Source organism: Clarias gariepinus, chromosome 8, assembly GCF_024256425.1.
Source record: "Clarias gariepinus isolate MV-2021 ecotype Netherlands chromosome 8, CGAR_prim_01v2, whole genome shotgun sequence".
NCBI lineage: Eukaryota > Metazoa > Chordata > Actinopteri > Siluriformes > Clariidae > Clarias > Clarias gariepinus.
Window position 1 is genome coordinate 20,290,955 of NC_071107.1, and position 27,083 is coordinate 20,318,037.

Sequence of the window (27,083 nt, forward strand, 5' to 3'; positions counted from 1 at the left end):
ATTGCTGTTGGGTATACCACTCTTTTTGCAAAAGAGGAAACAGCTCAGCTTTGCTTGATGGTCTTGATGACATTCCAGAAGTAAATTGCAGTGGTCTCTTATTTATTTATTTTTTCCAGACAGATTACTATATATATAGCTCTGTAAAAAATGTAACAGAAAACCAATCAAAATGTCAGTTTGGCCAGTGTAGCAGACATCCCTCACCATAAAATATTTTTTATCATATTTGACCTTTTATATCATAGCGTGAGGAGTGGCACCGGGTACCTACAGTATACATGCAGCATATTGGCTTAATGGTTAGCACTGTAGCCTTGCACCTCTAGGGTTGAGGGTCCGATTCCCTCATGTCTGTGTGCATGTTTCCTCAGGGTACTTCAGTTTCTTCCCACCGAAAAAAGACATGCTAATTGGTGTTCTCAAATTGGCCCTAGTGTGTGACCGTGCTCTGTGATGGATTGGCACCATTGAAGTCAATTGTTATTAAAAAATATATAACATGGGGAAAGCATTATGATAAAAAGATTGAATGGAACTCCGTATGGATTTTTTTTTTTTTACAAACATTTCTGAATATTTCCAAAAAGTGAACCTAATCATGTGAAGAATGATGATTGAAATATAAATGGAAGAAACATGGCTGACACAGAGATGTAACGGAAAAGCCGTAAGCAAAGTGTAAAAGATTCAGCACATTTTAATCAGCAGAGCGAACACACCACTGCAGCCTGCAGGACGATGGAAATCACGTGACTTGATTGTTGTGTGATAGTAATAGTGTGCTACACACTACATACTGTAGATTTGCATAAATAAATCTTCGGCGATACTTCCCGTTTCGTGCCACATACAGCAATTTTCGAAACATAAACTTGACTTTTGTATGCTTGTTTGTGTTTTACATTGTGTTTATTGCGTACTTATTTCGCAGGGTCACAAAAAAGGAATGGTATGTATGTTATTTCATGTAAACATGAGCATGATAGCTTGTGTGGGTGTGTGCGCAGGAGCTGTGGATCTGCGCAGAGTGAACGCACCCACATCTGACGCAGTTTTTAATGACAGGAGGCTTTAGGATCCCCACCCACTGACCCTTCCTACTTCTTCCCGATCCAAAAACTCTTACACAAGTCATTCCGCTGTTTAAAGACTTTGCCAGGTTTACACGATCACGTAAGTACAAAGATTTGCAACACTTGCTTTGTTTCGCTTCTGAATTCTTAGGCGCGTACGTTATAATGTTAGCTGGTGTGTAAATTTAGCAGTAAAGTGGTGCTAACTGCCCTAGCCTGTTTTTATTTTCGCTTTTGAAATGCTGAACCATTCAACTGTAAACTGCAACTATCTGTGTTGAATTACATCGAGTTGGGCAGCGCGGTGAAGTTGGGTTGAAGTTGGACGTTGGATATTCGAGCTCCGACTTCCAGAAACCGATTTGTAGCGGAGATTCGGTAACAGAGCCGAAAGCGGCTCGCCTACTGCGCGAGTTAGGGACCGTCTGCAAATTACTGTCCGACTGAAGTTCGGATAATATTAATATGATAAACATTCATATTTGAAATACATAAATGAATGTTGTTACTGTTATGAATATTGTTACTGTGAGTGTCAATGTGATGCATGGCTCTGCATATTTATTAATATTTTTAAATATAAAATTTAATGATTTTATTTCAATAACTTCCACGTCATGTGACCCATTGGCTCAAAATCTATCCTTAAATGTGTGGTCACCTGTCCTGCAGAGGGCACAACAGTTCTTATTAGTGGTGCTTGCAAAGCATCACTATTGTTATCTTGCAGGCTTATTATTAGTGGTGCTTGCAAAGCATCACTACTATTCTCTTGCAGGCTTATTATTTTTATTTTTATTCTTCTTCCGTACAAAAGTTCGGCGCGTAACTAGTCCCGCACCGTTTGTCGTAGACCCATGGGTGAGGTGTCAAACCGTGCGGCCTATACGGGAATGGGGTGCTATGACTTTTCTAAGGGGTGGGCGGTTAAATGCCCCCGCAGGGGGCAATTAACCGCCCTAAAAATCCCATTGACTTAACATTGAGACCAACTTTGACGAATTATAGCGCAGAGAGTGAATTTTGTAGAGACGTCAGATTTACCACATTTGAAGAGGTTTGCAGCCTGTGTCAGAAGATACCCGGCACAGGGGGATAAGTTCGACCCCCGGGGCAAGAGAGGTCCCCAAAGTTGCCCCATAGAATTTGAATGGGGAATTTGGTGACTTTGCCCATTGACTTATAATGGGAATTTAAAAAAATTACTAGTCCCGCACCGTTCGTCGTAGACCCATGAATGAGGTGTCTAACCATGCGGCTTATTCTGGAGTAGGGTACTCTCACTGTTAAAAGGGGTGGGTGGTTAATTGCCCCCGCAGGGGGCAATTAACCACCTACAGACTTAACACTGAGAACAACTTTGACTGAGTCTTGCACCGTTTGTCGTAGACCCATGAATAAGGTGTCAAACCGTGCGGCTTATTCAGGAGTAGGGTACTCTCACTGTTGAAAGGGGTGGGTGGTTAATTGCCCCCGCAGGGGGCAATTAACCACCCACAGACTTAACATTGAGAACAACTTTGACTGAGTCTTGCACCGTTCGTCGTAGACCCATGAATGAGATGTCAAACCGTGCGGCTTATTCGGGAGTAGGGTGCTTTGACTGTTTGAAGGGGTGGGTGGTTAATTGCCCCCGCAGGGGGCAATTAACCACCCACAGACTTAACACTGAGAACAACTTTGACTGAGTCTTGCACCGTTCGTCGTAGACCCATGAATGAGGTGTCAAACCGTGCGGCTTATTCGGGAGTAGGGTGCTCTGACTGTTTGAAGGGGTGGGTGGTTAATTGCCCCCGCAGGGGGCAATTAACCACCCACAGACTTAACATTGAGAACAACTTTGACTGAGTCTTGCACCGTTCGTCGTAGACCCATGAATGAGGTGTCAAACCGTGCGGCTTATTCGGGAGTAGGGTGCTCTGACTGTTTGAAGGGGTGGGTGGTTAATTGCCCCCGCAGGGGGCAATTAACCACCCACAGACTTAACATTGAGACCAACTTTGACTGAGTCTTGCACCGTTCGTCGTAGACCCATGAATGAGGTGTCAAACCGTGCGGCTTATTCGGGAGTAGGGTGCTCTGACTGTTTGAAGGGGTGGGTGGTTAATTGCCCCCGCAGGGGGCAATTAACCACCCACAGACTTAACATTGAGACCAACTTTGACTGAGTCCCATGAGTGAGGTGTCAAACCGTGCGGCCCATCTTCGGGAACGGGGTGCTGTGATTTTTCTAAGGGGTGGGTGGTTAATTGCCCCCGCAGGGGGCAATTAACCACCTACAGACTTAACATTGATTTAACTGTGGATCTGACTGTCGTAGAGACACTCTTTTGCATGTATCATCATGCTCATGAGCCACGCCTCCTAGCACCCTCATTAGCATGCTGTTAGCATGATGCTAACGCGATTAGCATTTTGCTAGCATGATGCTAAGAAAATTAGCATGTTTCTAGCTTTATGCTAATTTCATCTGCACATCGCTAGCATGATGCTAACGCTATTAGCATGTCGCTAGCATTATGCTAACTTTTCGCTAATCACATGTATAGAATGGTCCTAGCATCATGCTAGTGTAATTAGCATGATGTTTAGCTGATTAGCATGGTGCTAGCTTGATGCTAGCTATATTAGCATGTTGCTATCAAGATCCCATTGTCGTAGAGATATGGAGGGTCAGAGTTTCGCCACGGCAAGCACCACTCACATTTTCTTCAGGAAATGTACCTCTCTAGTTTTTATTATTTTTTTTTTTATTCTTCTTCCGTATGAAAGTTCGGCGCGTAACTAGTCCCGCACCGTTTGTCGTAGACCCCTGAGTGAGGTGTCAAATCGTGCGGCCTATACGGGAATGGGGTGCTATGACTTTTATAAGGGGTGGGCGGTTAATTGCCCCCGCAGGGGGCAATTAACCGCCTTAAAAATCCCATTGACTTAACATTGAGACCAACTTTGACGAATTATAGCGCAGAGAGTGAATTTTGTAGAGACGTCAGATTTACCAGATTTGAAGAGGTTTGCAGCCTGTGTCAGAAGATACCCGGCACAGGGGGATAAGTTCGACCCCCGGGGCAAGAGAGGTCCCCAAAGTTGCCCCATAGAATTTGAATGGGGATTTTGGCGACTTTGCCCATTGACTTATAATGGGGATTTAAAAAAATTACTAATGCCGCACCATTCGTCGTAGACCCATGAATCAGGTGTCTACCCGTGCGGCTTATTCGGGAGTAGGGTGCTTTGACTGTTCGAAGGGGTGGGTGGTTAATTGCCCCCGCAGGGGGCAATTAACCACCCACAGACTTAACATTGAGACCAACTTTGACTGAGTCCCATGAGTGAGGTGTCAAACCGTGCGGCCCATCTTCGGGAACGGGGTGCTGTGACTTTTCTAAGGGGTGGGTGGTTAATTGCCCCCGCAGGGGGCAATTAACCACACACACACTTAACATTGATTTAACTGTGGAACCGTCTGTCGTAGAGACACTCTTTTGCCAATATCATCATGCTCATAAGCCACGCCCCCTAGCACCCTCATTAGCATGCTGTTAGCATGATGCTAACGCGATTAGCATTTTGCTAGCATGATGCTAACAAAATTAGCATCTTGCTAGCGTTATGCTAATTTCATCAGCACATCGCTAGCATGATGCTAACGCTATTAGCATGTCGCTAGCATTATGCTAACTTTTCGCTAATAACATGTATAGAATGTTCCTAGCATCATGCTAGTGTAATTAGCACGATGTTTAGCTGATTAGCATGGTGCTAGCTTGATGCTAGCTATATTAGCATGTTGCTATCAAGATCCCATTGTCGTGGAGATATGGAGGGCCAGAGTTTTGCCACGGCAAGCACCACTCACATTTTCTTCAGGAAATGTACCTCTCTAGTTCAATATTATCACTTTGCATATTTATTAATAATTAATATGTAATAATTTTGCATTTTATTTCAATAAATATGCAGAATTATTAATAAAGAAAATCATTTAAAAACATTCTATAAAAATATAAATAAATATGCGTGAGTGATAATGAGTGATAATATGCAAAGTCATTATTATTTAAAAACATTTTTTTATTATTATTATACTACAAAAGATTGTCACATGACCTGGAAGTTATAAAATCCAGAATTATTACATATTAATTCTTAATAAATATGCAAAGTGATAATATTGAATAAAAAAAATTGTACCCTCTGCAGGACAGGTGGATACATATTTTAGATTAAAATTTGAGGCAGTAGGTCACATGACCTAGGCATCATTGACATAGCTATGATGTCATAACTATGATGTCATAGCTCATGTTGGTTGGTCTCAATGTTAGGTCTATGGGACTTTTTGAGTCAGTTAATTGCCTCTTAATTGCCCCCTGGGGGCAATTAACCACCCACCCCTCAGAAAAGCCATAGCACCCCATTCCCAAATAAGCTGCATGATTTGACACCTCATGCATGGCTCTACGACAGACGGTGCGGGACTAGTTATGCGCCAAACTTTTATACGGAAGAAGAAGTAGCAGAAAAGAATAACTAGAGAGCGAAAATTTCTGAAAAAGTTTTAAGTGTGCCTTTGCGACGGCTGGGTGTATGGTTGAGCCTTTCACAAGCTTCACAAGCACCACTAATAAGCCTGTAAAATAACAATAGTAGTGCTTCGCTTTGCAAGCACCACTAATAAAAATGTGCCCTCTGCAGGACAGGTGACCACACATTTAAGAATAGATTTTGACCCAATGGGTCACATGACCTGTAAGTTATTAAAATAAAATCATTAAATTTTCTATTTAAAAATATTAATAAATATGCAGAGTGATAATATGCAAAGTCATTATACACCACCATGCATCACATTAACAATAACAGTAATAACAATCTTTTGTTTATTTCAAAAATGAATGTGTATAATATTAATATTATCCGTATTTCAGTCGGACAGTAGTTTGCAGACGGTCCCTAACTCGCGCAGTGGGCGAGGTGCTTTCGCTAGACTTTCTTACCGAATCTCCGCTACAAATCGGTATCTGAAAGTCGGAGCTCGAATATCCAACGTCCAACTTCAACCCAACTTCACCGCAGTGAGTTGGGCTGGGTTGTGTGACATACAGTAGCAGTTTGGTTACAAAGTTTTTTTTAAATGTAAGTTTGTTTATAAATCGTGTTTGAAGTTAAAATTTGGGGCCTGTAATGTTTTGCGCTGATGACATCACAGAGAAGTGGGTGTGTTCGGTTCACTCACTCACACGCTCCACAGCTTTTACATTCATAGTACAGTAGTGCCTCTACTTGCCTGCCAGGTTGTGATTCTTCTTCTTGTCTGATCACACTGGATCTGATCTCCCAGTTTAGTCAATGTCGACTTTGTGTGACATTTGCACATTTTAGTGTTTGCAGAGTAGAAGATCCTCCGGCAACTCCGGAGTGGTTGTGAAACACTTAAGTAGTACATATAGAGCTGTATAAGTGAGTGTCGTTTTTCAAAATTCTGACTTTCAGGCGTGTTTCCATGTACAAAGTTCACCTATTCACCTGAATGTTTGCTCGCCTTCAGCTAGATTCGGCAGTTTATGACAGGACAAAAGTCGCCTCTCGACCCGTCACACGGTGGTTACGTTGGGTTGGTGAATGGAGGACTAGACTAACAACAGTACTAGGCTTTCTGTATTCACATGGCTATAAAATGCATAGTAACCAAGTTTACTTATGTGCTTTGTTTCTCTGGACGCTCCCATTTATCTCGATAAAGCATGTAAAAATAACCATGATACCAATGGAATGGTATGTGTGCTTGATATGTCCACAGGGGCTGTGATTATGTGTTGTCATTATGTATGTGTTTGTTTTTAACTTAAGATGTTAAATCAGTTATGATGAGAATGGATGTGGTTCTGTGTCATACTTCAGGGAACCTGATAAGTAATTTATAGGAACAAACAAAACACAACTACTGCAGATTTTATTTGTGCTTCATGTTTAGGTTAAAAGTTTCAGTATGGTTATCATTGAAAAAAAAAAATTGTCATTTTAAAGCATTACACTGGGACAGAAATTTAGATTTGATAAATAATATATATTTTTATGATAAATAATATTAATAATAAATAATAATACTTGATTTTATTTGTATTATTTAAACTCTGACAATACATGATGTCAGATTCAGTTACTTTTTTTTTTCCAGTTAAGGTAAACCATGCGTTTGTTGATAAGCTGCTTTTATGGTAGAATAAATTCAGCCGAAATTCAGATTCATAGGAGCCTTCCACAACTGTAAAAATTTATGTTTGTAGTTAATGAGGTTAAAAAATTAAAAGCAGTATTATTAATCATTTATTTTGTGTGTTTTTTCTTTTCAGGTAGTTATCTAATTTTATTCTCAAAGTACATTGTAAATATGGGAGTACAGTAATAACAGAGTTATTGTATGTATTACATTTTAGTTTAGTTAAATTTTATTTGTATAGAGCTTTTAATGAGAGACATGGTCCCAAACAGCTTTTTAGAAATATATAATTTTTTTAGAAATATATACATTTGTTTAAGCGTTGTTTAAATCCTCAAGGGTGTGGTAGCATTCAATAAAGCGACATGAGGATGATACCTTGGAGGGCCAGACTCAAGAAGGAACCCATCGTTATCTCTGGGTGACACCTGACCGTGCAGGGATAAACAATTGCAGTTGTGTAAAGAGGAACATAGGAAAATTTAAAAGTATGACTCATTTTTTAATTCATTTCAGTTTTGATTTGAAGTCAGTTGTGTTGGAGTTAACATCTGTTAAGTAATGGAGACTAGTGTGGAAACCCTGTTTTTTAACAATTACAGTCCTAAAGCTATACAGTGACCATCAGCCATTCACAGCTGTTTGAATGCTGTCAGTATGGTTTCTTTATGGAACCATCCACATTTATCTGATCCTTTATTTTCAGCAGCAGCAAGTAAGTTTTGGGTGATTAGAACTCAATCCAGAAGTAGGACATTTGAATAAATGCGACTCATAAATCTATGCCCATGAACTCTCCAGACTGGCACCTATATCCTAACTTTTGAAATTCTATTTATTACTTTTTTTAGCTTACATTTTTTTAGGTTTACAAATACTATTTTATCATTAATTTTAAAACTCTAATGCTAACTGTGATCTTCAGCCTTTATTGTTTATTGTCCCAGTAAAGACCCTGCACCTTTTAATTGAAGTGGGTGTGGCAGTTCATAAATGACCAGAGGTTTGCTTGGATATTGTAGCCAGAGACCATATAGTGATTTTTAGGCCAGGAGTAGTATCCTAAACTCCATGCAAAAGTTGACTGGGAGCCAATGCAGTGTAGATAAGATAGGGGTGATGTGGTCATATCTTTCAAGAAAAAATGCTTCTGCTTCTTTCTGACTAAGTTCCTGCCCATATTTTTTTTAGTTTTTGCAGAACACCTTAAGCAACCTTTACTTTTACTGTTACTACACCTCTTTGCTTCTGCAAAAGTGGCTGCTGACTGACCTGGTTAAACATTCAGTACGTGTACATACTGTACAGTACACAGTTACAGTTATAGTTTGACTAGGCCATTTAATTGACCTACTGCTTTTGCTCCATTATAGAAGCATGGCAGGGGAATGGTTTTATGTCTGTCTCCACTACGATATATGCCCCCTTTCAGCTTGTTAGTATTGTATTTAATAAAGCGGTGTGGAAGATGAGTGAGTGAGTATTGTGTTTGTTAGTATTGTATGGTATCGTGACCTGTTACAGTATGTCGCACACTAAAACAATCCTCAAACAACTTAGCTTGGGGCAAACTGGTAACATGTGAAACGGTGATGACATTGACAACTTAACAGCACTGAACATTTTATACATGCTGTATATTTTATTTTAAATACTAATGAGATGCACACTATCTGTTGTGTTTACTTAATGAACCCAAAGGTCCAATCACTGTACAATGACGTGTTTTTTTATCTGTGGAAAAAGAAACTGTGGAAAAACTGTGGAAAAAAGAAACTGTGGAATTCTTAAAGACTGGAAAAACACAATGTGTATATATATACAGTACTGCAGTTTTAAAAAAACAATACAGCTCTCTTCAGGATTTTATAGACCACTAAAGGCCTTTAACTAAAGTTGTGTCAGACATATAGGAGCGTCCCACAAGTGTAATAATTAATTGTGTCAATTAATTGTGTGTCAGTAGTTGAACTAACCTGTTTTTAAATTTCCCAGTTTTAGTCGGACTAGAACAATTAGTCAGACTAACACAACGTAATGTAAACATACTGACTGACTGATCATTATTCACTGTCATTTGAAGCAGTGTAGAGATGTGTATTTTGGTCACCTCGACTGTCAGTTCAATTCAGCTGTCAATCGTACATTCATTCATGGAAGCCCATTGTGATTGTAAAGCCTTATCTGTGTGCGCTATTAAAAGAAAATAATAACAGAACATCTTTGGCTGATCTAGAACACCGGCTGTGTTGTCTCTCTCTCTCACTTGGTTATTTTTTCACACCCTCTGTCATCACATCTTTGTTTTCTCACACCTTTGTTTTCTCATGCATTTTATTTCTGTTTGTATTAAAAGAGATACGTAACAAGTTAAAAGTTCATTATAGCATTACAACCAGAATCAGGTTGCTGCATGATCATTGTTGCTGAATGTTTATATTTCAGAAAAAAATGATAAATGTTTTTTTATTTATTATTAATGAAATTTTTTGGAGGTGATTTTTAGTTCTTTTCAACCTTCACAGTTGTTCTGTAGTTTTGTTGTTGTTTTTTATGCACAAGATTTCTGATAGTCATAGTAGTATTTATGTAAAACAAATTAAAAGCAAATTTTATTCTGTCTTCATTCTAGAATTAAAGATGAGTTATCCAGGTTATCCCCCTCAGGCTGGTGGTTATCCCCCTCAGGGTGGTGGTTATCCTCCTCAGGCTGGTGGTTATCCCCCTCAGGCCGGTGGTTATCCCCCTCAGCCTGGCGGCTACCCTCCACAGGATGGTGGATATCCTCCGCAGCAAGGAATGTATCCTCAAGCAGGCGGGTATCCTCCTCAAGCAGGAGGCTATCCTCCTCAGGCAGGGGGATACCCGTCCCAACCAGGTGCTTTCCCAGGCCAGCCAGGAATCTTTCCTCCCCTTCCTTCAGGTAAGTCATTCTCTCAGTAACAGGGCGTTATTTAGCCCAAACTGCATTGCTTAAGTTGGCTCGCTATAAATAGCACAACGTCAATGGAAACCTCTGTTAGAACATACATGACTCACTCCCTGTGCTAGTTTGTAAGTTTGCATGTGGATGACTGACAGCTGTGTGTATGTGTCATCATATGGATTTAACAAAGCAGCTGTGTATTACAAAACACCATCGAGAGGAAGCGAAAATGTTTCTCCATAGGACTTCAGAGTTTCTTAACACAAGGGTGTATATTAATTCTTGAAGTTGCGTGACAGGTTTGTATACTGAGAAATGGGCGTATGCACATGAGCTTTTTACAGTATATCACAATCATGAGTTTAATTTATATTTAAAGTATTAATAAATTTTTAAATGCGGATTTTTTTGAGGCGTGTGTTTTCTGTTCAGTTTAAACCTAGCTCATTATTAATTCCAAAACACTTTACTATCTTGTACTGTGATCATCACTGACTGGGATCACTGAATTCAAACCTCAGTTTAAGTTTGTGGTTCTGGTTTTGAGGTGACGGAAGTGAGTGACCACCTGGCATCAGAGGTGTGGCTTGTTTTCCATACTTGACTACCACATCTTTTAAAAGACCAGCACAGGCAGAAGCTGTTATTCTTTAAAGAGATCTCAAGCGCTAAACAGAGTGTCATGGACAACCAAACCTGTAATTCTTTTCCTGCTTATTTAGAGTAAATATAGGCTATACTAGTTTAAAATGTCTTTTTTAAAATGTATATATATTTTTTTTTTCTTTTTCCTTGTGTATTTGTAGGTGGATGGGGAGCTCCTACTGGTCCTGGAATGCCTGGGTTTAATCCAAGCAGCATGCCTGCAATGGTAAGTTTCATCATAGGGTTAAAATGTTTTGAAATATCAATACTGCAATTTATTTTATTTTTTTAAATAAATTAATTTATTTTAATATATTTATTTTAATTTATTTAATTAGTGTAAGGAACAGCACACAACAGTCTGTTCTGTTATATGGAAAAAATCCATATGTGGTGTGGTTCAATACAAAGCAGTTTGTTGTTGTTTTTTTATTACACCCTGATGTGAACTGTCTGATCTATGCTGTTTTAATAATAAAATTAAAACAATCCGCAATCTTTTAGCTGCACTCTGGTATAGTTGTTACTAATGCATTATTTTCTCTTATAAATTTGTTCTATACCAATGTTACAGTAAAGGCGCCTTAGGAAGAATTAATGCATCAGTTGTCATATTGTTTGTTACTTGTTAATGCGTGATAAATGTTATATTTGCCATACTCGTGTTTTGCAGAAGAAATTTATGAATTTTAAAAATCAGTCTGGTTTATATAAGTCATAGCAAGATCTCAGTAGAAGGCAGTACATTGTGTGTTAATTTACCTACAGAGCCTTTTTTGCATACCCATGTTCCCAAGCTAATCGCTTATTATTGGAAAAAATTTATGTTAAACAGCAGTTTAAAGACCAAATATACAGACTTTCTCGCATTTTCAATTAAAGCCACGTCTGCACCTACTACTTTTATTCTCTTTGCATTGACGCTGCTTTTAAAACTATAAATGAGAACATGCACTTTCTGATCAAAATAAAAAGTTGCACACTCAAATATTACCATTGACCGACTTTAGTTTTGATTATGGGACGCATTATTCAATTGAATATTATTTGTATAGCGCTGTTAACAATAGTCGTCATCGCAAAGCAATAGAAAATTATGGAAATGTGTATGAATCAAAACGATTAGATTGTCTATAATGATCTTGTATTGATGTCAGGAGAGTCAAATCACCATGTAAAGTCTTCTCCATCAAATCCCAAAGACTTTCAGCTGGGTTAAGGTCATGTCTTCATGGATATAACTTCATGTGTAGAAATGATCCCTCATCCTCCTAGAACCCGTCACAATCTGAGCATGATGAATCTTGGCATTTTTGTCCGTGCCATCAGGGAAGGAAAAACTTAATTGATAGAATAACCTGGTCATTCAGTACTTTTAGGTCATCAGCTGATAGACCTGACCAATTGAAGCAACACCAGATCATTATACTGCTTCCTGAGGCTTGTAGTAATTATTCAATCAAAGACTTAAGTATTTAGTTATTTAAATCCAAACTGTAATATTTCTTTTTTTTTTTTGGCCAGGTAGTGTACTAATACTTCTTTTGTCTAATTGAATGCAGAATCCTTACTTAATTTGAAATGTACTAGCATACAGTATCTAGTGAAATTTTTACGACGGACAGGCATAACTCCTGTTTTGCATAAGGTGATGATATATATATTCACACATACTGTACAGTATATATCAGTGCTGATATTCTGCACTTTAATTTTCAACCCATTGTACCCCAAACCATGATAACCATGTTTCCTCAAGTACTGGGGATCTGGATGTCATGTATCCTATCGTAACCATCAGCCTTTTTACCTATCCCCCTCAGCCAGGAGGAGCCATGCCTCAGGCACCAGGGATGGGATATCCAGGAGGGCCAGCTCCAGGCCAGCCCATGCCAGGCTACCCACAAGCCCCATCACCTAATCCATCCATGCCAGGCTACCAACAAGCCCCAGCAACCAACCCATCCATGCCAGGCTTCTCACAAGCCCCAGCAACCAACCCATCCATGCCTAGCTACCCGCAAGGTCCGACTCCAACTCCAATGCCTAACTACCCAAATCCACCTGCTGCCAATCCGTCCATGCCCAGTTATGGAGGAGGAGGAGCTCCTGTAGTTATTCCTGCTATAAATGTAAGACTTTTTACAGATAAAAAAAAAAACTCTTTTTTTTTTTTTTTTTTTTACAACAATTTGCTAACGAGTCAGTTATTTTTGATTAATCTTGCATTTTGTATTGCTTGAATACTTTTTATTGTTTCCGTGTTTAGCGTGGATTCAGAGGAACCATCGCAGATTGTCCTGGAGCTGACCCATTAAAAGATGCAGAGGTTCTTAGGAAAGCCATGAAGGGCTTTGGTGAATATCTTAACATACATTTTATTTTAACTTATATTCTTGTGCACTGTTTGATCCGTTGTCGAAAATGTATTGTACATTTAGATAATCAGGAATTTTGTTGCGAAAATTATACAATTTATACCTCTCAGTACTGTATGGGGTAAATACAGAATTTTCTTTTTTTCTTTTACAAATTCTTTTTCTTTTTTACTAATTTGTTCAAGTGTACGTTTCCAAAACAGGAGGTCATTGTGTTCTGAATTTGACATGTTTCAACAGGTACTGATGAGCAGGCCATAATTAACCTTCTTGGAAGTCGTTCTAACAGGCAGCGTGTCCCTCTGCTGATTTCATATAAGACTTCTTATGGCAAGGTAACTCTCAAATCTCTTGTAAGAACGTTCTGTATGCTTGTATAGCATTTATTACTACTCCTTCATTCATGCTTAAATGCCCTTTCAGTTCATGCACTGAATGTTTAAAATATTTTAGTCCAACGAAAGAAAACTGTGATCTGGGGGGGCGGTGGTGACCTTCTAGCTCCTTTTTCTTTTATTTTCCCATCTCGCAGTGTTTTTAATTAACTAAATGTAGAGTGATTACAGCTGCAGTTGATCATTCTCATTTTGTGTGGTGTTTTTTTTCCAGGACCTAATTAAGGATTTGAAGTCTGAGCTTTCCGGGAACTTTGAGAAATTGGTTTTGGCCATGCTGAAGACTCCTGCTCAGTTTGATGCATCTGAGCTGCGAGAAGCCATCAAGGTGTGTAAATCATTTTACAATTAAAATGTGGTGGGAAAAATTGTCATACTACATTAGTTAAATTTTATACCCCATCATTAATAAACTTTTGATTCTGATTGGACAGAATGTTTCTGTATAATGTTCTATAAAAAGCTCTGACGCTCATTCTGTTATATTATAGTTGTGTAATAAAAGCTCATATACAGGGACTTGATAAAGGATTTATCATTTAACCTGCGTCTCTTGTACTGGACAGGGAGCCGGCACTGACGAGGCTTGTTTGATTGAGATCCTGTCCTCTCGCACCAATGCACAGATAAGAGAAATCAATCAAATCTACAAAGCTGGTTTGTTCTCATACAGTATTACACCTCAACATGCTAAATGCGAATATCTCATCATGCCCCCGATACGTTCTTATGAGACCTAAAACTGAGCCAGTCGATAAATTTCAATGTTTTTACAGAAAACAAGAAATCACTGGAGGATGCAATTAGTGGAGATACATCAGGACACTTTCGCAGGCTCCTCATCTCTCTTGCTCAGGTACACTTGGGGCTGTTTTCCCCTCGCAAGTCTAGAGAAAAAATCTATAAAATATGTTTTATTGACAATTAGTTTGAAATAATTTTTTTAGCCGGATTTTTATCTTAATAATGTTAGTAATCACATGCTCTATTTTACTCACATTTAAAATACAACATACATAAATACATTACATAGTAATGCATTACATAGTAATGAAATATTACTGACATTATCTTTATATCATTTTAATATTACTTTTTTTTTTAAGGGCAATCGTGATGAGACAGAGACTGTGGATATATCATTAGCCAAACAAGATGCTCAGGTAAAGACTGGCTTTCCTTTAGTTCCTCCCTTTAAATGACTTTACTGTAATGTTCTGAATGTTTATACAAGAGCTAAGCACTATACCTAATTTATACCTGATGTATACCTCCAGACTCTGTACCAGGCTGGGGAAAATAAACTGGGCACAGATGAGTCCAAGTTTAATGCCATCCTGTGTGCTCGAAGCAAACCTCACCTTAGAGCAGGTACAGTAATGTCATCATTCTGAAAATGAAGGAAAATTATTTCATATTAAGAGAAATAATCTAATACAGAGTCGTTATTATTTTTGAACAATGTGAGTCGTTATCCATAAAATCACGCTCTCTTCTTGACATTGAAAAAAACTTACCAAAGTTGAGTCTTCACTAAGAGAAACCACAATCAGTTTCTATACTGTCCTGGTGAGAGTGCTGGGTTAAATGGAAATGGAAAATGATGGTCTGTGTGGTTTAAAAAAAAGATCTTTCTGTTTGTGTGAACACTCAGAATAGCATACTGATTGCCACACTTTGTTTCCCCCAAAGTCAAACCAGTTTTTTAAAGCCACAAAAGAACACTTTCACAATAAAGTTTTTCCCATGGTATTAGGTGGGAAAGTTTAACTTCTGAATTTTTTTATACATTTTTTTAATAACTTTAAAATTTAAATTTGTGAACTTTTAAATTCTTCCATTTAAATTTAAACAAGGAGTTGTAAAGCTTTTATTGTTAGTACAGCTTTATACTGTACATGTCAGTGATGTTCATGTCTCTCTACATCCTAGTTTACTCACAAGCTTAGGTTAGCCAGTCCGGTATCACTGGAAGGTGTTAATATAATCCTGTGTACAAATTCGATTTTAAAGCTTGTTACCTTATATCATTTATGACAACAAATTTAGAAATGTAATAAAAAAATAAAACCTGATTATTAATGGCTATGATCAGATTTCCTTTATCCAGTTTGCTTTTAGCGGATTGAAATTAGTCATTGCTTATAAATGATGATATCCATACAAGCAAACAATAAACTATATCCATACACAGCTGTGTACAGCAGTTTTCCATAAACAGTCACTCTTTTCTAAAAACTTGGCAATATTCAAACACCTACACACAACAGGTAGTACATGCAGTGCCGAGTGTGTTTGTATGATGCTGTTGTTCCATACCTGAAATTTAAGTGCCGTTCACAACACTGTTGCTAAAACAGTTTATGTTTATTAATTATCTAAGGACCGGCATGGTGTCAGGGTTTTCAATAACATTGACAAAATTATAGGTTTGTTGGATGAATTTTGTAGATACAGTCTTATCTACAAAAGTGACACAATAATGTTTTTTTTTTGTTTTGTTTTTTTTATTTATGCCATATGAAGTAACAATGCATTAATGTTTTTCCATTTCCAAGAGAGACTGTTTTAACATTTTTTCAAATTACCAAAATCTGTTATTTATCAAGCGGTGCCCAAACTTTTGCATAAGACTGTATTAAAAAATGGCATTGAATTTTACTCTCCAACAACGTTTGCTAAATACATTATTAACTGTACTTAAGTGTTTAAAAAGTATTAACAGTATAAAGCTTGCTGCCGTTCTGTTTCAGTGCCATAATAAAAGCACTTTTTTAAGAACATTTCTCTTTCTCTCTCGTTCTCTCTCATTTAAATCTCTCTCTTTCTCTCTCATTTAAATCTCTCTCTTTGTTTTTGTTTTTTTTCCAACAAGTTTTAAGATCTATATGCATGTGTGTACAGTGTTTCAGGAGTACCAGCACATGTGTGGCCGAGACCTTCAGAAGAGTATTGAGAGGGAGATGTCTGGAGATCTGGAGAGTGGCATGCTGGCTGTTGGTAAGATGTTTTAACAGTGTTCAGTTTAACGAACCTGTCTGGAAATGACACTACAGGAGTTAAACGCTATGTATATTTTCTTTTTATGCGCCTAGCTTTTGCATACAATTTACTTATGCGTACAATACTATATCTGACAGTTTGACAAATGTCTCTTTGTGCTGACTGTTATTTGAATATTTGAATCAAATATTATTTAGATGATGGACTTCACCACAGTAGTGATATGATTGTGAGTTTTACCCTGTTAGATACCCTGTGTTTTAAATACCACTCATTCACTGTCAACTTTGTCAGTCCACCTTGTAGTATAGTTCAAAAGTTAGTCAGGCCATATTTTCCAAGGCAGAATTAGTTTATTTTTATGTCAATTTCTGACCACTGCGCTACTGTTATTTTTGGTTGCAGACTGTTTTGTGTATACAGTGTACTGTATCCAGACTGAAAGTCTGTACACAGTGTATTAACTGTATACAACATGCACTTGGCTCACTGCTTAAATGTCCAATGAGTGAAGGCATCTAATAATCTTAACAAACTATTACGTAAGATGATGTCATGGAGTACTTTATACAAGCCATACGGTATTGTGCAAATGTCTTAGACACATGGAAATAACAGCTGTTGAGGATGTCGTTAACACACATTTTTATAAATAAAGTATATAAAGTATACACACACATACACACAGAGTCATGAACTCTATATATAACTGGAATACTAATCTTTGAAAATCTTTGAAAATCAGATTTTTCGTTGGTACTGACTTATATAGTCATAAAATAAACATTTATAACAAATTTTGTTCTAAATATATATATATATATATATTTTTTTTTTTTGCTTTATTTTGCTTTATTATTAAGTCATTACTAAAAAAAGAAATAATTTCTGAAAATTAGTATTCCAAATAGCCAGGCTTGATTCCCATGTGCATGGAGTTTGCATGTGCTTGGTGGGTTTCCTCCGGGTACTCCAGTTTCTTCCCACAGTCCAAAGACATACAGATTAGTTTAAATTGGTGTTCTTAAATTGCCCATAGTGTGTGAATGAGTGTGTGAGTGTGTGTATGTCTGAGTGCCCTGCGATGGATTGGTACCCCGCCTCGTGCCCTAAGTCTCCTGGGATAGGCTCTAGGCCCATGTGACCCTGAAAATATGTATATATATATATGTTTTTTATAATAAAATAAACATGTATAATAAATTTTGTACTTGATAAATAAACAAATTGGAGACTTTTGCACAGTACTGTTGTCCATAATAAAGTTATGAATAGTCACTATGTCGGCATTCTCACTTGAGCAGGTATAGTCCCTTTAGAAAAATTATTTGGATTCTTTTTTCTTTTTTTAATTATAATAAATTTGCTTTAACTGTTTTGTCCTCTATGCTGCTGTTCACTCTCAGGCTAATGGGGTAATATATTAAAATATTTAACCACACATTGAGTTCATCTCCACTGTGATCGACCTATCTCCTGTCACACATTGCTGTGTTGTACCTCTCTCTACCTCCTTTTTCTAGTGTTCAGTGCATGATTTGTGTGTGTTTCTTTATGTATCTATGTTTCTAGTAAGTCCTTCTCATATTTAAAGTTTCATCTATGCATTTCAACTGGCTGAGTTTTAGTTAGGTTTAATCTTGACTGATGTTTTGATCTCAGTTTCATAAGCCACTTGGATTTATCTTTTTTTATCATTGTACAGTTTTAGTATTTCAGATTTCTGGGAAATCATTTTTTTTTTTTTTTTTTGTACATATTAAATCTAAAATGTCTTTTGTGCAGTGAAGTGCATTAAGGACACACCAGCCTACTTTGCTGAGAGACTCCACAAAGCCATGAAGGTAAGACACTGAAGGCTGGAGACGTGGGACTGTCTGATCTGTGTAATCAATGTTAAAAATTTTTTTTTGGTGTTTTCAGGGACTGGGAACCAAAGACCGCACCCTGATCCGCATCATGGTGTCTCGCTCGGAGATGGACATGTTGGACATCCGCCAGGCGTACCTGAAGATGTATGGCAAGTCTCTCTACACTGACATTTCTGTAAGTAAACTGTTTCTTTCACCCTCACTTCTTTTAATAAGTATAATGTGGTTTATAGAGAAAATGCACACACTGCATTTATGTACAGCGCCTTAACGATATTGAATAAAATACAATTGGAGGGTCTTTATTGTAATGGTATTTGCACAGTAACTCTTTATTATTATTATTATTATTATTATTATTATTATTATTCTTGGCTGGGTAAACAAGATTCAGAATGGATTCTACATCTATATCCACTACAATCAATATGTGGTTAAAGTGTAGACTTTCAGCTTTTATTCAAATACTTTAACAAAAGAATATTGGCAGGCTATTTCTGAGCTACAGTCATATTTTACAAACTCTCTCAATTTTTTTACCCATTTTTACCTTTTTTTTTTGCTACCCACATTTGGCCAACGTGGCCAGTTAGGGTCTCTTTCTTAGCTATTTGGTGACAGATTAGGAAATAAAAGCTCTGGATGTGATTCCAAGTATTGAATTTACATTTACATTGGTAGCTGTTCATTGGGACTTTGACTATGTAGTTCAAAGATTTATTAATTCAGGTAAAGGGGGGCAACATTAGGCTGATAAAAACAAAACAAATCTATCAGAGGAAAGTAAGAATGCATCGCTGCAATGTTGATCATGAAATGTCAATGTCTCCGATCAAGAGGGTTAGGAAGAAATTTTAAAAAGAAGCTTTGAAATGTAATTTTTTTAAATCGCCAAATCAGTGACCCGACCTCAACCAAACTAAGCACGCTTTTCACTCCCTGAATGGCAAACAAGACTCACAAATGACATGTAGAAACTGAGGATAACTGCGGTAAGGCCTGGGCAAAGCATTTCAAGAACAGAAACTTGGTATTTGATGATGTCCATGAGCTTCACTGAGCTTCACTGACAGAAAATCATAATATGCATGATTGTTGGTTTGTCCAATTAATTTTGAACCTTTAAATATGAAGGGAGTTTTAAAAAAAATGTATAAATCAGTAATTCCTAATGTAATACAGTAGTTAATGCAATAATCTTGGTAAAAAACTTTGAATCTAAATCTATTATGGTGGTGTATGGTGGTAAAAATAGCAAAATTGTGTCACCCTGACTGTATAGACGTGAATACCCCTGTGGTTTAATTCTGAGACCAATGTTAAATGTGTGCAATTTTGCTTCGATTCCCAAAATCCAATTTACCATCTCTTCTGTTCAAGTTCATTGTAAAATTGAATGATTTGGCGGCCACGCTGTAATATCTATGTGAATAGTCTGTGATGTATTTTAATACTGAATGATCTCTGGGTTTGCAGGGAGACACTTCTGGGGATTACAAGAAATTGCTGTTGAAGCTTTGTGGTGGAAGTGATTAAGAAGATGCTGCAGTGTTTGTCACATTTAAAGAAGATGAAAAAACTGGTGCCATACATTGTTCATACAAAATATATTGCCAAAAGAATATCTACAATTGCATGTTATTGCCACAAATATGTAATTAAACTAACGGTGTAATGTCGTGTACAACCTTCTCTGTGCTGAATTTTATATAAATCTTTATTTTATATAAGCCAGCCTATTTTTTTCTTTACTATTGCCTTTATGCTGGGTATGTTATACATCAGTTAAAATATTATAGATCTTTAAAAAAAAAAAAAAAGCACTGTTATTGAGTCATGTCTCCCCCCCCTTGCCATGTTTTTCATTTTTGATACACCAATATAAAGGGGCGGATGCCCTGTACTGGGAATATGTCTTTTAATTGAAATCTAGTATATATCTGGAGAATCTGTGTCATGTCAATCAATATTACCTGCTTTTCTGGCATACAGTCTCAGTACACTGTTTAGGAAAACATCTGAGCTAATCAAACGAGTCAAGCCAAGTTGAATCTGATTCAATATCAGTGTTGTCTACTGATATCGGCTGTGATATTGACAAACCATTTCAGATAGGCGTATCCCTATTAAATAATTTATCGTATAATATCAGTTATATTCTCAGGATTATATAACTCAAGATTTTAAATTCTGTCTGTAAACATGTTCAGGAATCAGGAATTGCAGAAACAGCACTGATAATAGCGCCTGCTGTGACCTACTGTATGGTCACCCCAGTTCCAGTAGCTGCTTCATGCTGTACTCTGGGACTGAAATGTCAAATGTCCATGGTAAAGTGGAATTGCATGTTTTAGGCTTACAGTAATAGAAAAATGGGAATGTGATATCCTGCATTTTGTGCTTAATTTGTTTACTTGGTTCATGTATTGCTTTTGTTATACACTCCACTGTTATGTACTGCTGAAAAATGAAAAATAAAATCGTGCTTATATGATTCGTGGTTGAGCTACCAATTTCTTTACAATCCTCTATCGTTCTAAACTCCGAAGACAAAATCAGTGTGCCAAAATATATTAAGAAATGTTTAGCGTCATTTTGAACAATGCATTATTCTACATTCACTATATTTACCTTGTGAGTGCAGCACAATGTCACCTCAAAACTTCTCTCGGATAAGGGTCCTCTCTGACTCATCTATGACGCACACATTGTCCTCTTAGTCAGACCTATAAAAAAAAGACGGTACATACAGGATGCTGCGGTATACTTAAGGCGATTTGCTGTCAACCTGGGAATTCAGATAGGAGTGAAAGAATTGTACTGTAGATCGTGCCTGTTTTATGGAGCTACCACCAGAGTGCAGTGTCACTTATGTGTTATAATGGTGAAATGCAGATGCCAGATAAAAGGAGACACCACAATTATGCATTCCAGCAACAAATGCCCATAGATGGGGGGAGAAAATCAAAGATCTTATGATGTGGCTCAGAGAAAATTACATGGGGAAATCCAGCGTTTTAGGTATTTACTAACCAAGCTGTGATTTTCCTTTAGCAACTATATATACAGTATTTTTCATTAATATAAAGTAATCTAATTAATTTCTGTATAAGCACCAAGAATCTATGATTACTACTGTGACACAAAAACAGAGGGATAGGGGTTGTATTAATAGTTTTTTTTAGAAATAGAAATGAAACATTAAACATTTCAAATTTAATTGATTAATTTCATTTAATTTGTGACTTATTATGCCTATCATTTGTATTTACTATTTACAAGAAATTTCCGCACAATGTGGGTCACAACATTTTAATACATTTATTTACTATTTCAATGCATTTTAACTTGTTCTTACTATATTTGTGTACATTACACATTATATATCTACCCATTGTGCATTACAGAAAATGGAGATCAGAGTGGAGCTTTAATGTTCTTCCTCTGTGGACATCAAAAGCGTTGAGAGTCCTTGCAGAGAGTGAGAGATTCTCCAGCTCATACGCTGCACCCACACAATAACTGTACCCTGATGTTCTGTGTACAGTAATGTGATCTGTAATTAGTGACTGTTAATTATAGCCTGACATTCAACCAAGAGTGACTAGTCATTGACAACATTCTGTTTGTGCTTCTGCAGTCAGAACATCCCTCTTTAAAACGAGTTATTTGCAACCTCATCATTGTGTCTTTTATTCATTTTTGCAATCTCACAATTTTGTCTCTTTTTTCCTTTTGGAGGGGGAGTGGGGCGGTGTTGGAGTACTCGCCTTGATGAGTTCCAGATTCTACAGTACATTTGACTTGGATCCGAAGTAATTTGATTTAAGTCTGTTGGATGATATTTTTCATTCATAGCTAACTTGCTGTTAACATTCAAAATAAAAAAACAAGAAGAAATTTCATTAAAATAAATGTATGCCAGCATGGCAGGCAGTTTGTGGGATTTATTCATTTATTCATTCATCTTCCATACTGCTTATCCTGTACAGGGTCATGGGGAGCCTATCTCAGGAGACTTTATGCAAAAGGCAGGGTACACCCTGGACAGAATGCCAAGCCACACACACACATTATGGAAAATTTGGGAACTCCAATTAGTCTAATCTGCATGTCTTTGGACAGTGGGAGGAAACTGGAGTATCCAGAGGAAACCCACCAAGTACAGGGAGAACATGCTAACTCCATGCACACAGATCAGAGGAAAGAATTAAACCCTTAACCCTGAAAGTGCTAGACCACAGTGCTAACCGCTACGCCACAATGCCACTTGTGGTGCAAGAATTAAAAAGTCACCAAGATACTGTATGTTGAATTTGTGAACATTGCTCACTCACTTATTCATCGTCTACACCGCTTTATCCTGTATTCAGGGTCACGGGGGCCTGTAGCCTATCACAGGAGACTTAGGACACGGTACACCCTGGACAGGGTGGCAATCCACACACTATGGGCGATTTGGGAACGGCAATTAGCCTAATCTGCATGTCTTTGGACTGTGGGAGGAAACCCACTAAACACAGGGAGAATATGCAAACTCCATGCACACAGAGACGGAAATCGAACCCGGCTGGGAATCAAACCCAGACCCTGGAGGGGCAAGGCGACAGTGCTAACCACTACACCACCCTGCTGCCTTGTAAACAGTGCTGCTAATACCATATATTATTAATACCTGGACTTTCCTAGGCATAGTATAAGAGGGTTGTTTTCATGGAATCTTCCAACAGTACAAACTAAGAGGTCCAGGACAAGAATTACTTGATATTTAACCCTTTCCTTTAAATTGAACTACATTGATCATCCATTACATTAAAACCAGCAAGTGAACAGTCAGTTCTTGAAGCTGATGTGCTGAAAGCAGGAAAAATAAGCAAGTAAAATTTAAGTGTGATCTCAGAGATCTCAGATCTCACATTTAAGTGTGAGTCAGAGAAGTTCCAAAACAGGAGTCTCATGGGATATTCCTAGTATGCAGTGGTTAGTTCCTACTAATAATGGTCCAAGGAGGCGCAAACGGTAAACCGACAGAGACCTAAACACTCAAGACTCATTGATTTTTGTGGGAAAGGAAGACTACCCCATCTAGTCTGATCACACAGAAGAGCTACTGTTGCACAAATTGATAAAAATGTTAATGTTTTTCAGGATAAAATGTTGTTTACGTATTGCATTTTACTACATGTAGGGCTGCATAGCTACATATTGGTCAACACAAGGTGATCCCTGTCCCCTGCTGAAAGTGGCTACAATGGACACAGGAAGCAATGAAAGATGTTGGCTTGCTCTGAAGGACATCATGTGGATGTCTGGTTGCGTTTATGTCGCTTACTTGGGGAACAGATGGCACTATGAGGCACTATGGGACGAAGCCAAGCCAGCAGAGGCAGTGTAATGCTCTGTACAACAGATTTCAGGGAAACCTTGGTTCCTGGCAATTATATGGATGTTACTTTGACACATACCTCCTACGTAAATACAGTTGCAGGCCAAGTACACGCCTCCATGTAAATAGTATTACCTAAAAGCAGTGGCCTCATTCAGCAGGATAATGCATCTTGCACACTGCAAGAAAAAAAAAAACAATGGTTTAGAATAGAGCATCTGTGAGATATGCTGGACAAAAAAAAATCCAATCTGTAGGGGCCTCCTTGCAACTGGTCAAATGATTTGGTGACACATGGGGGGTTCAAAAGATATCAGGCAGGTGGTATTAATGTTATGGCTGATTGATAGTAAGAGGAAATTTCATGATTCCTTGTTATTTGTATCTGGGACAGTCCACCTTCACAGACACAGGCCAGAGTCTCAGAAAATCTACAGTTTTTTTATCTGGAAAAAAAAATACTAAACTAAATACTGCTACTGTAACTAACTTGGAATGTATATGATTGCACATTGGAATCACAGTTTTTCTTGGACATAGGGTTAACTGTGATAATGTAATCTAATACAAGGCCAGAATTTAGGGTATACGTTATATCTTATTTATGATAGAGATGTCTCGTATTTTTCGTATCATTCCTTGTGCCAATTAATGACTAGGCACGACAATGAGTACTGACTAGCGGTTTGGCCAAAAAGGCGATGAGGTCAGTCCTCAGGTTACTGTTCTTTTTGAGTTTCGCACACTAAGCTCACGCAAACGTCTCAGGTCTCCTGTTTCTTTTTACCTTCCAAAAACACGCCTGTAGGTTTTATTGGCTATGTGAAATTGTTCATAACTGTGCATTAGTGTGTGTATACATGGTGTCCTGTGATAAACAGGCCTCCCATCCTGGTTGTATTCGCATCTTGCTCTTAGTGTTCCCAGGATACATCCTGACTATAAACCAGGATAAAATGTCCACTGAAGATGATGAATGATTTAAGTAATTAACTATGAAGTAAATATATAGAAAGTCCATCTTTGGGTTATTAATTTTGAATGAAGGAATAGAAGTTAAAATTGTCTTTTCACTGTCTACTTTATTAGGAAGACCTGGGCACCTGCACATTCATATAATCACTCACTCTCACACATCGTATATACTGTTTTATCCTGTGTACACAGTTGCGGAGGGCCTAGAGCCTATCCCGGGAGACTTTGGGTACGGGGTGGGGTACAGCCTAGACGGGTTGCCAATCCATCGCAGGGACACACTTACACGTACATTACTAGCAATTAGAAAACGCCTATAAGCCTAATCTGCATGTCATGCAAACTTCATGCAGACCAGAGGAGGGAATTGAACCCAGACCCTGGAGGAGTACAGTGCTAACCACTGAGCCACCATGCCATCCACATTTATCCACATTCCTAAAAAAGTGGATGGTAAGTGTATGTTTTGGTACATTCACCCATTAGTTCAATTATTTGTTACAGCACCTTACAGCACAGTAACATGCTTTTTTTTCCATATCCCAGTTATGAAGCTGGGGACAGAGCACAGGGTCTGGAGTAGACAGGGTTCGGGGCTCAACAGTGGCAACTTGGTGGTGCTGGGGCTTGAACCCCACACCTTCTGATCAGTAACACATAGCCTTTTTTATTTTATTTAACTGTTTAAGCCTGACATTCTGTGTAGAAAAATCTGATCTTGCCAGCAGCATTTGCAGTGGAAAAATGTCCACGTGTTTCACTGTTGAAAAGACAGCAAGAGTATATTTTGTTGGAAACTTAAATAACATTGTGTGGACTGAAAAGGACCCGCCCACCGAGAGGAAGGAATCAGGTGTGTCTGTGTGAAGCCCCGCCCATTTTTACCTTACATGGCTATTGTGAGGAGAGTTGATTGACAGCATGCAGCAGCTACTGAGCTGCTGAGACATGGCGGAGCTTACAGTTTGAGTAGTTACGGTAGTTTCGCTCGCACGAAAGTCGACGCGTTACCGATTAAATGGCGAAGAAGAAACGATAGAAGTGGACGGAAATGCTGCTGTTCGGAGAATTGCGGTGGAAGAGGAAAGAAGTGGCTAGAAAGTAAGTGAGCTTGAGGGGGGGGGATGTGTCTCGCGCTCGCTGTTTAGTGCAGTCAACTGCCCTAGGCAACAAATATGGCTTCGTGCGCCTCTTCTCTGTGTGGAACCAGAAACTGCTGTATCAAGCCATCGCATATCATGGCGCAGTCACTCAAATCGTACAAGTGACCCAGAAGGGTGGGGGAAGTTCCTGCGCGGTTCTTTGGGCGGGGGGGTGGGTGGGGGTTCTGTTGGGTTTGAGTCGCCGTCTCCGCCGAATACAACGAGAAGCTAGCTTAGCCGGTTAGCTAAGGGAACTGCGCGAAGTGCAATGGAGCCGAAGCACAAAGAGTTGTTAGAGCAGTGCCACCAGAACTTGGTGCAGTCCGTCACGGACGCGCAGCGCCTCATCGAGCTGCTCGCCAAATCCGGCAGCCTGAGCGAGCGGGACACGTACGAGCTGGACCAGAACTGCTCCTCCAGCTCGGAGAAAGTCGACCAGCTGCTGAAGATGCTCATGAACAAGGAAAGCGACCATTTCCTGGCGCTGTGTGTGGCACTGGAGAAGACCTACCCTCACCTGTACACTGCCCTGTTCAGCAACGGGGGAGGAGGACCTGCAGATCACTCCGGTAAGCCGCACTGGATCTCCAGCATGGAGCTCGCCATGTCCGAGCTGCTGAGATTTATACACACACACACACACACACACACACACACACACACACACACTCACACTCTGTCTAAGATTTCTTCAATAATCACAACACGGTAGGCTATAAAAGCTGAGACACCTCTCTCTCTCTCTCTCTCTCTCACACACACACACACACACACACCCTCAGTCTACTATTAACTTCACAGTAATCGTCCTCCTGATCGCCCCAGTGTTTATCTCCAGAGTCTCTGGGGTAATTAGGCATGATGTGGCTGAAGTAACATCCCGAAAACATAATAATGACAGGGCGAGAATTTGATCAGAGGTGGTAAGTAATAGCCCCATGGGAAGCACTGATGATCTACATTACCCCATTTGTGTGTGTGTGTGTGTGTGTGTGTGTGGATTGCAGGCCACCTGAATCTCATGTGCAAAAAAACAACAACAACAAAAAGTCAACCTAATTAT

General features: G+C 38.6%; 2 protein-coding genes across 3 annotated transcripts in view; both read left to right on the forward strand.

Annotated features, from left to right (window-relative positions):
• The first annotated feature begins 1,012 nt into the window (after window positions 1–1,012).
• Window positions 1,013–21,011, forward strand: anxa11a (annexin A11a). Its single transcript, XM_053502061.1, has 15 exons — window positions 1,013–1,176; window positions 9,932–10,222; window positions 11,032–11,096; window positions 12,694–13,002; window positions 13,140–13,227; window positions 13,489–13,583; window positions 13,858–13,971; window positions 14,210–14,300; window positions 14,420–14,499; window positions 14,750–14,806; window positions 14,921–15,014; window positions 16,548–16,643; window positions 18,432–18,490; window positions 18,570–18,692; window positions 19,994–21,011. The coding sequence occupies exons 2-15, from the start codon at window positions 9,940–9,942 to the stop codon at window positions 20,051–20,053; spliced, it is 1,614 nt and encodes a 537-aa protein (XP_053358036.1). The 5' UTR covers window positions 1,013–1,176; window positions 9,932–9,939; the 3' UTR covers window positions 20,054–21,011.
• Window positions 21,012–26,193: 5,182 nt separating this feature from the next.
• The window catches only part of dlg5a (discs, large homolog 5a (Drosophila)), a 52,400-nt gene continuing 51,510 nt past the window's right edge, over window positions 26,194–27,083 (forward strand). For both annotated transcript variants that reach the window (XM_053501924.1, XM_053501926.1), the window contains exon 1: window positions 26,194–26,589. In XM_053501924.1, the coding sequence (XP_053357899.1) occupies window positions 26,289–26,589 (301 nt within the window). In that variant the 5' untranslated portion in view covers window positions 26,194–26,288. The remainder of the gene's footprint in view (window positions 26,590–27,083) is intronic.

Coding starts and splice junctions, on each gene's coding strand:
- anxa11a (XM_053502061.1), top strand. CDS start 9,940: ATGAGTTATCCAGGTTATCCCCCTCAGGCTGGTGGTTATCCCCCTCAG. Junction 13,228..13,488: donor GAAAGCCATGAAGGGCTTTG/GTGAATATCTTA, acceptor ATGTTTCAACAG/GTACTGATGAGCAGGCCATA. Junction 13,584..13,857: donor ATAAGACTTCTTATGGCAAG/GTAACTCTCAAA, acceptor TTTTTTTTCCAG/GACCTAATTAAGGATTTGAA.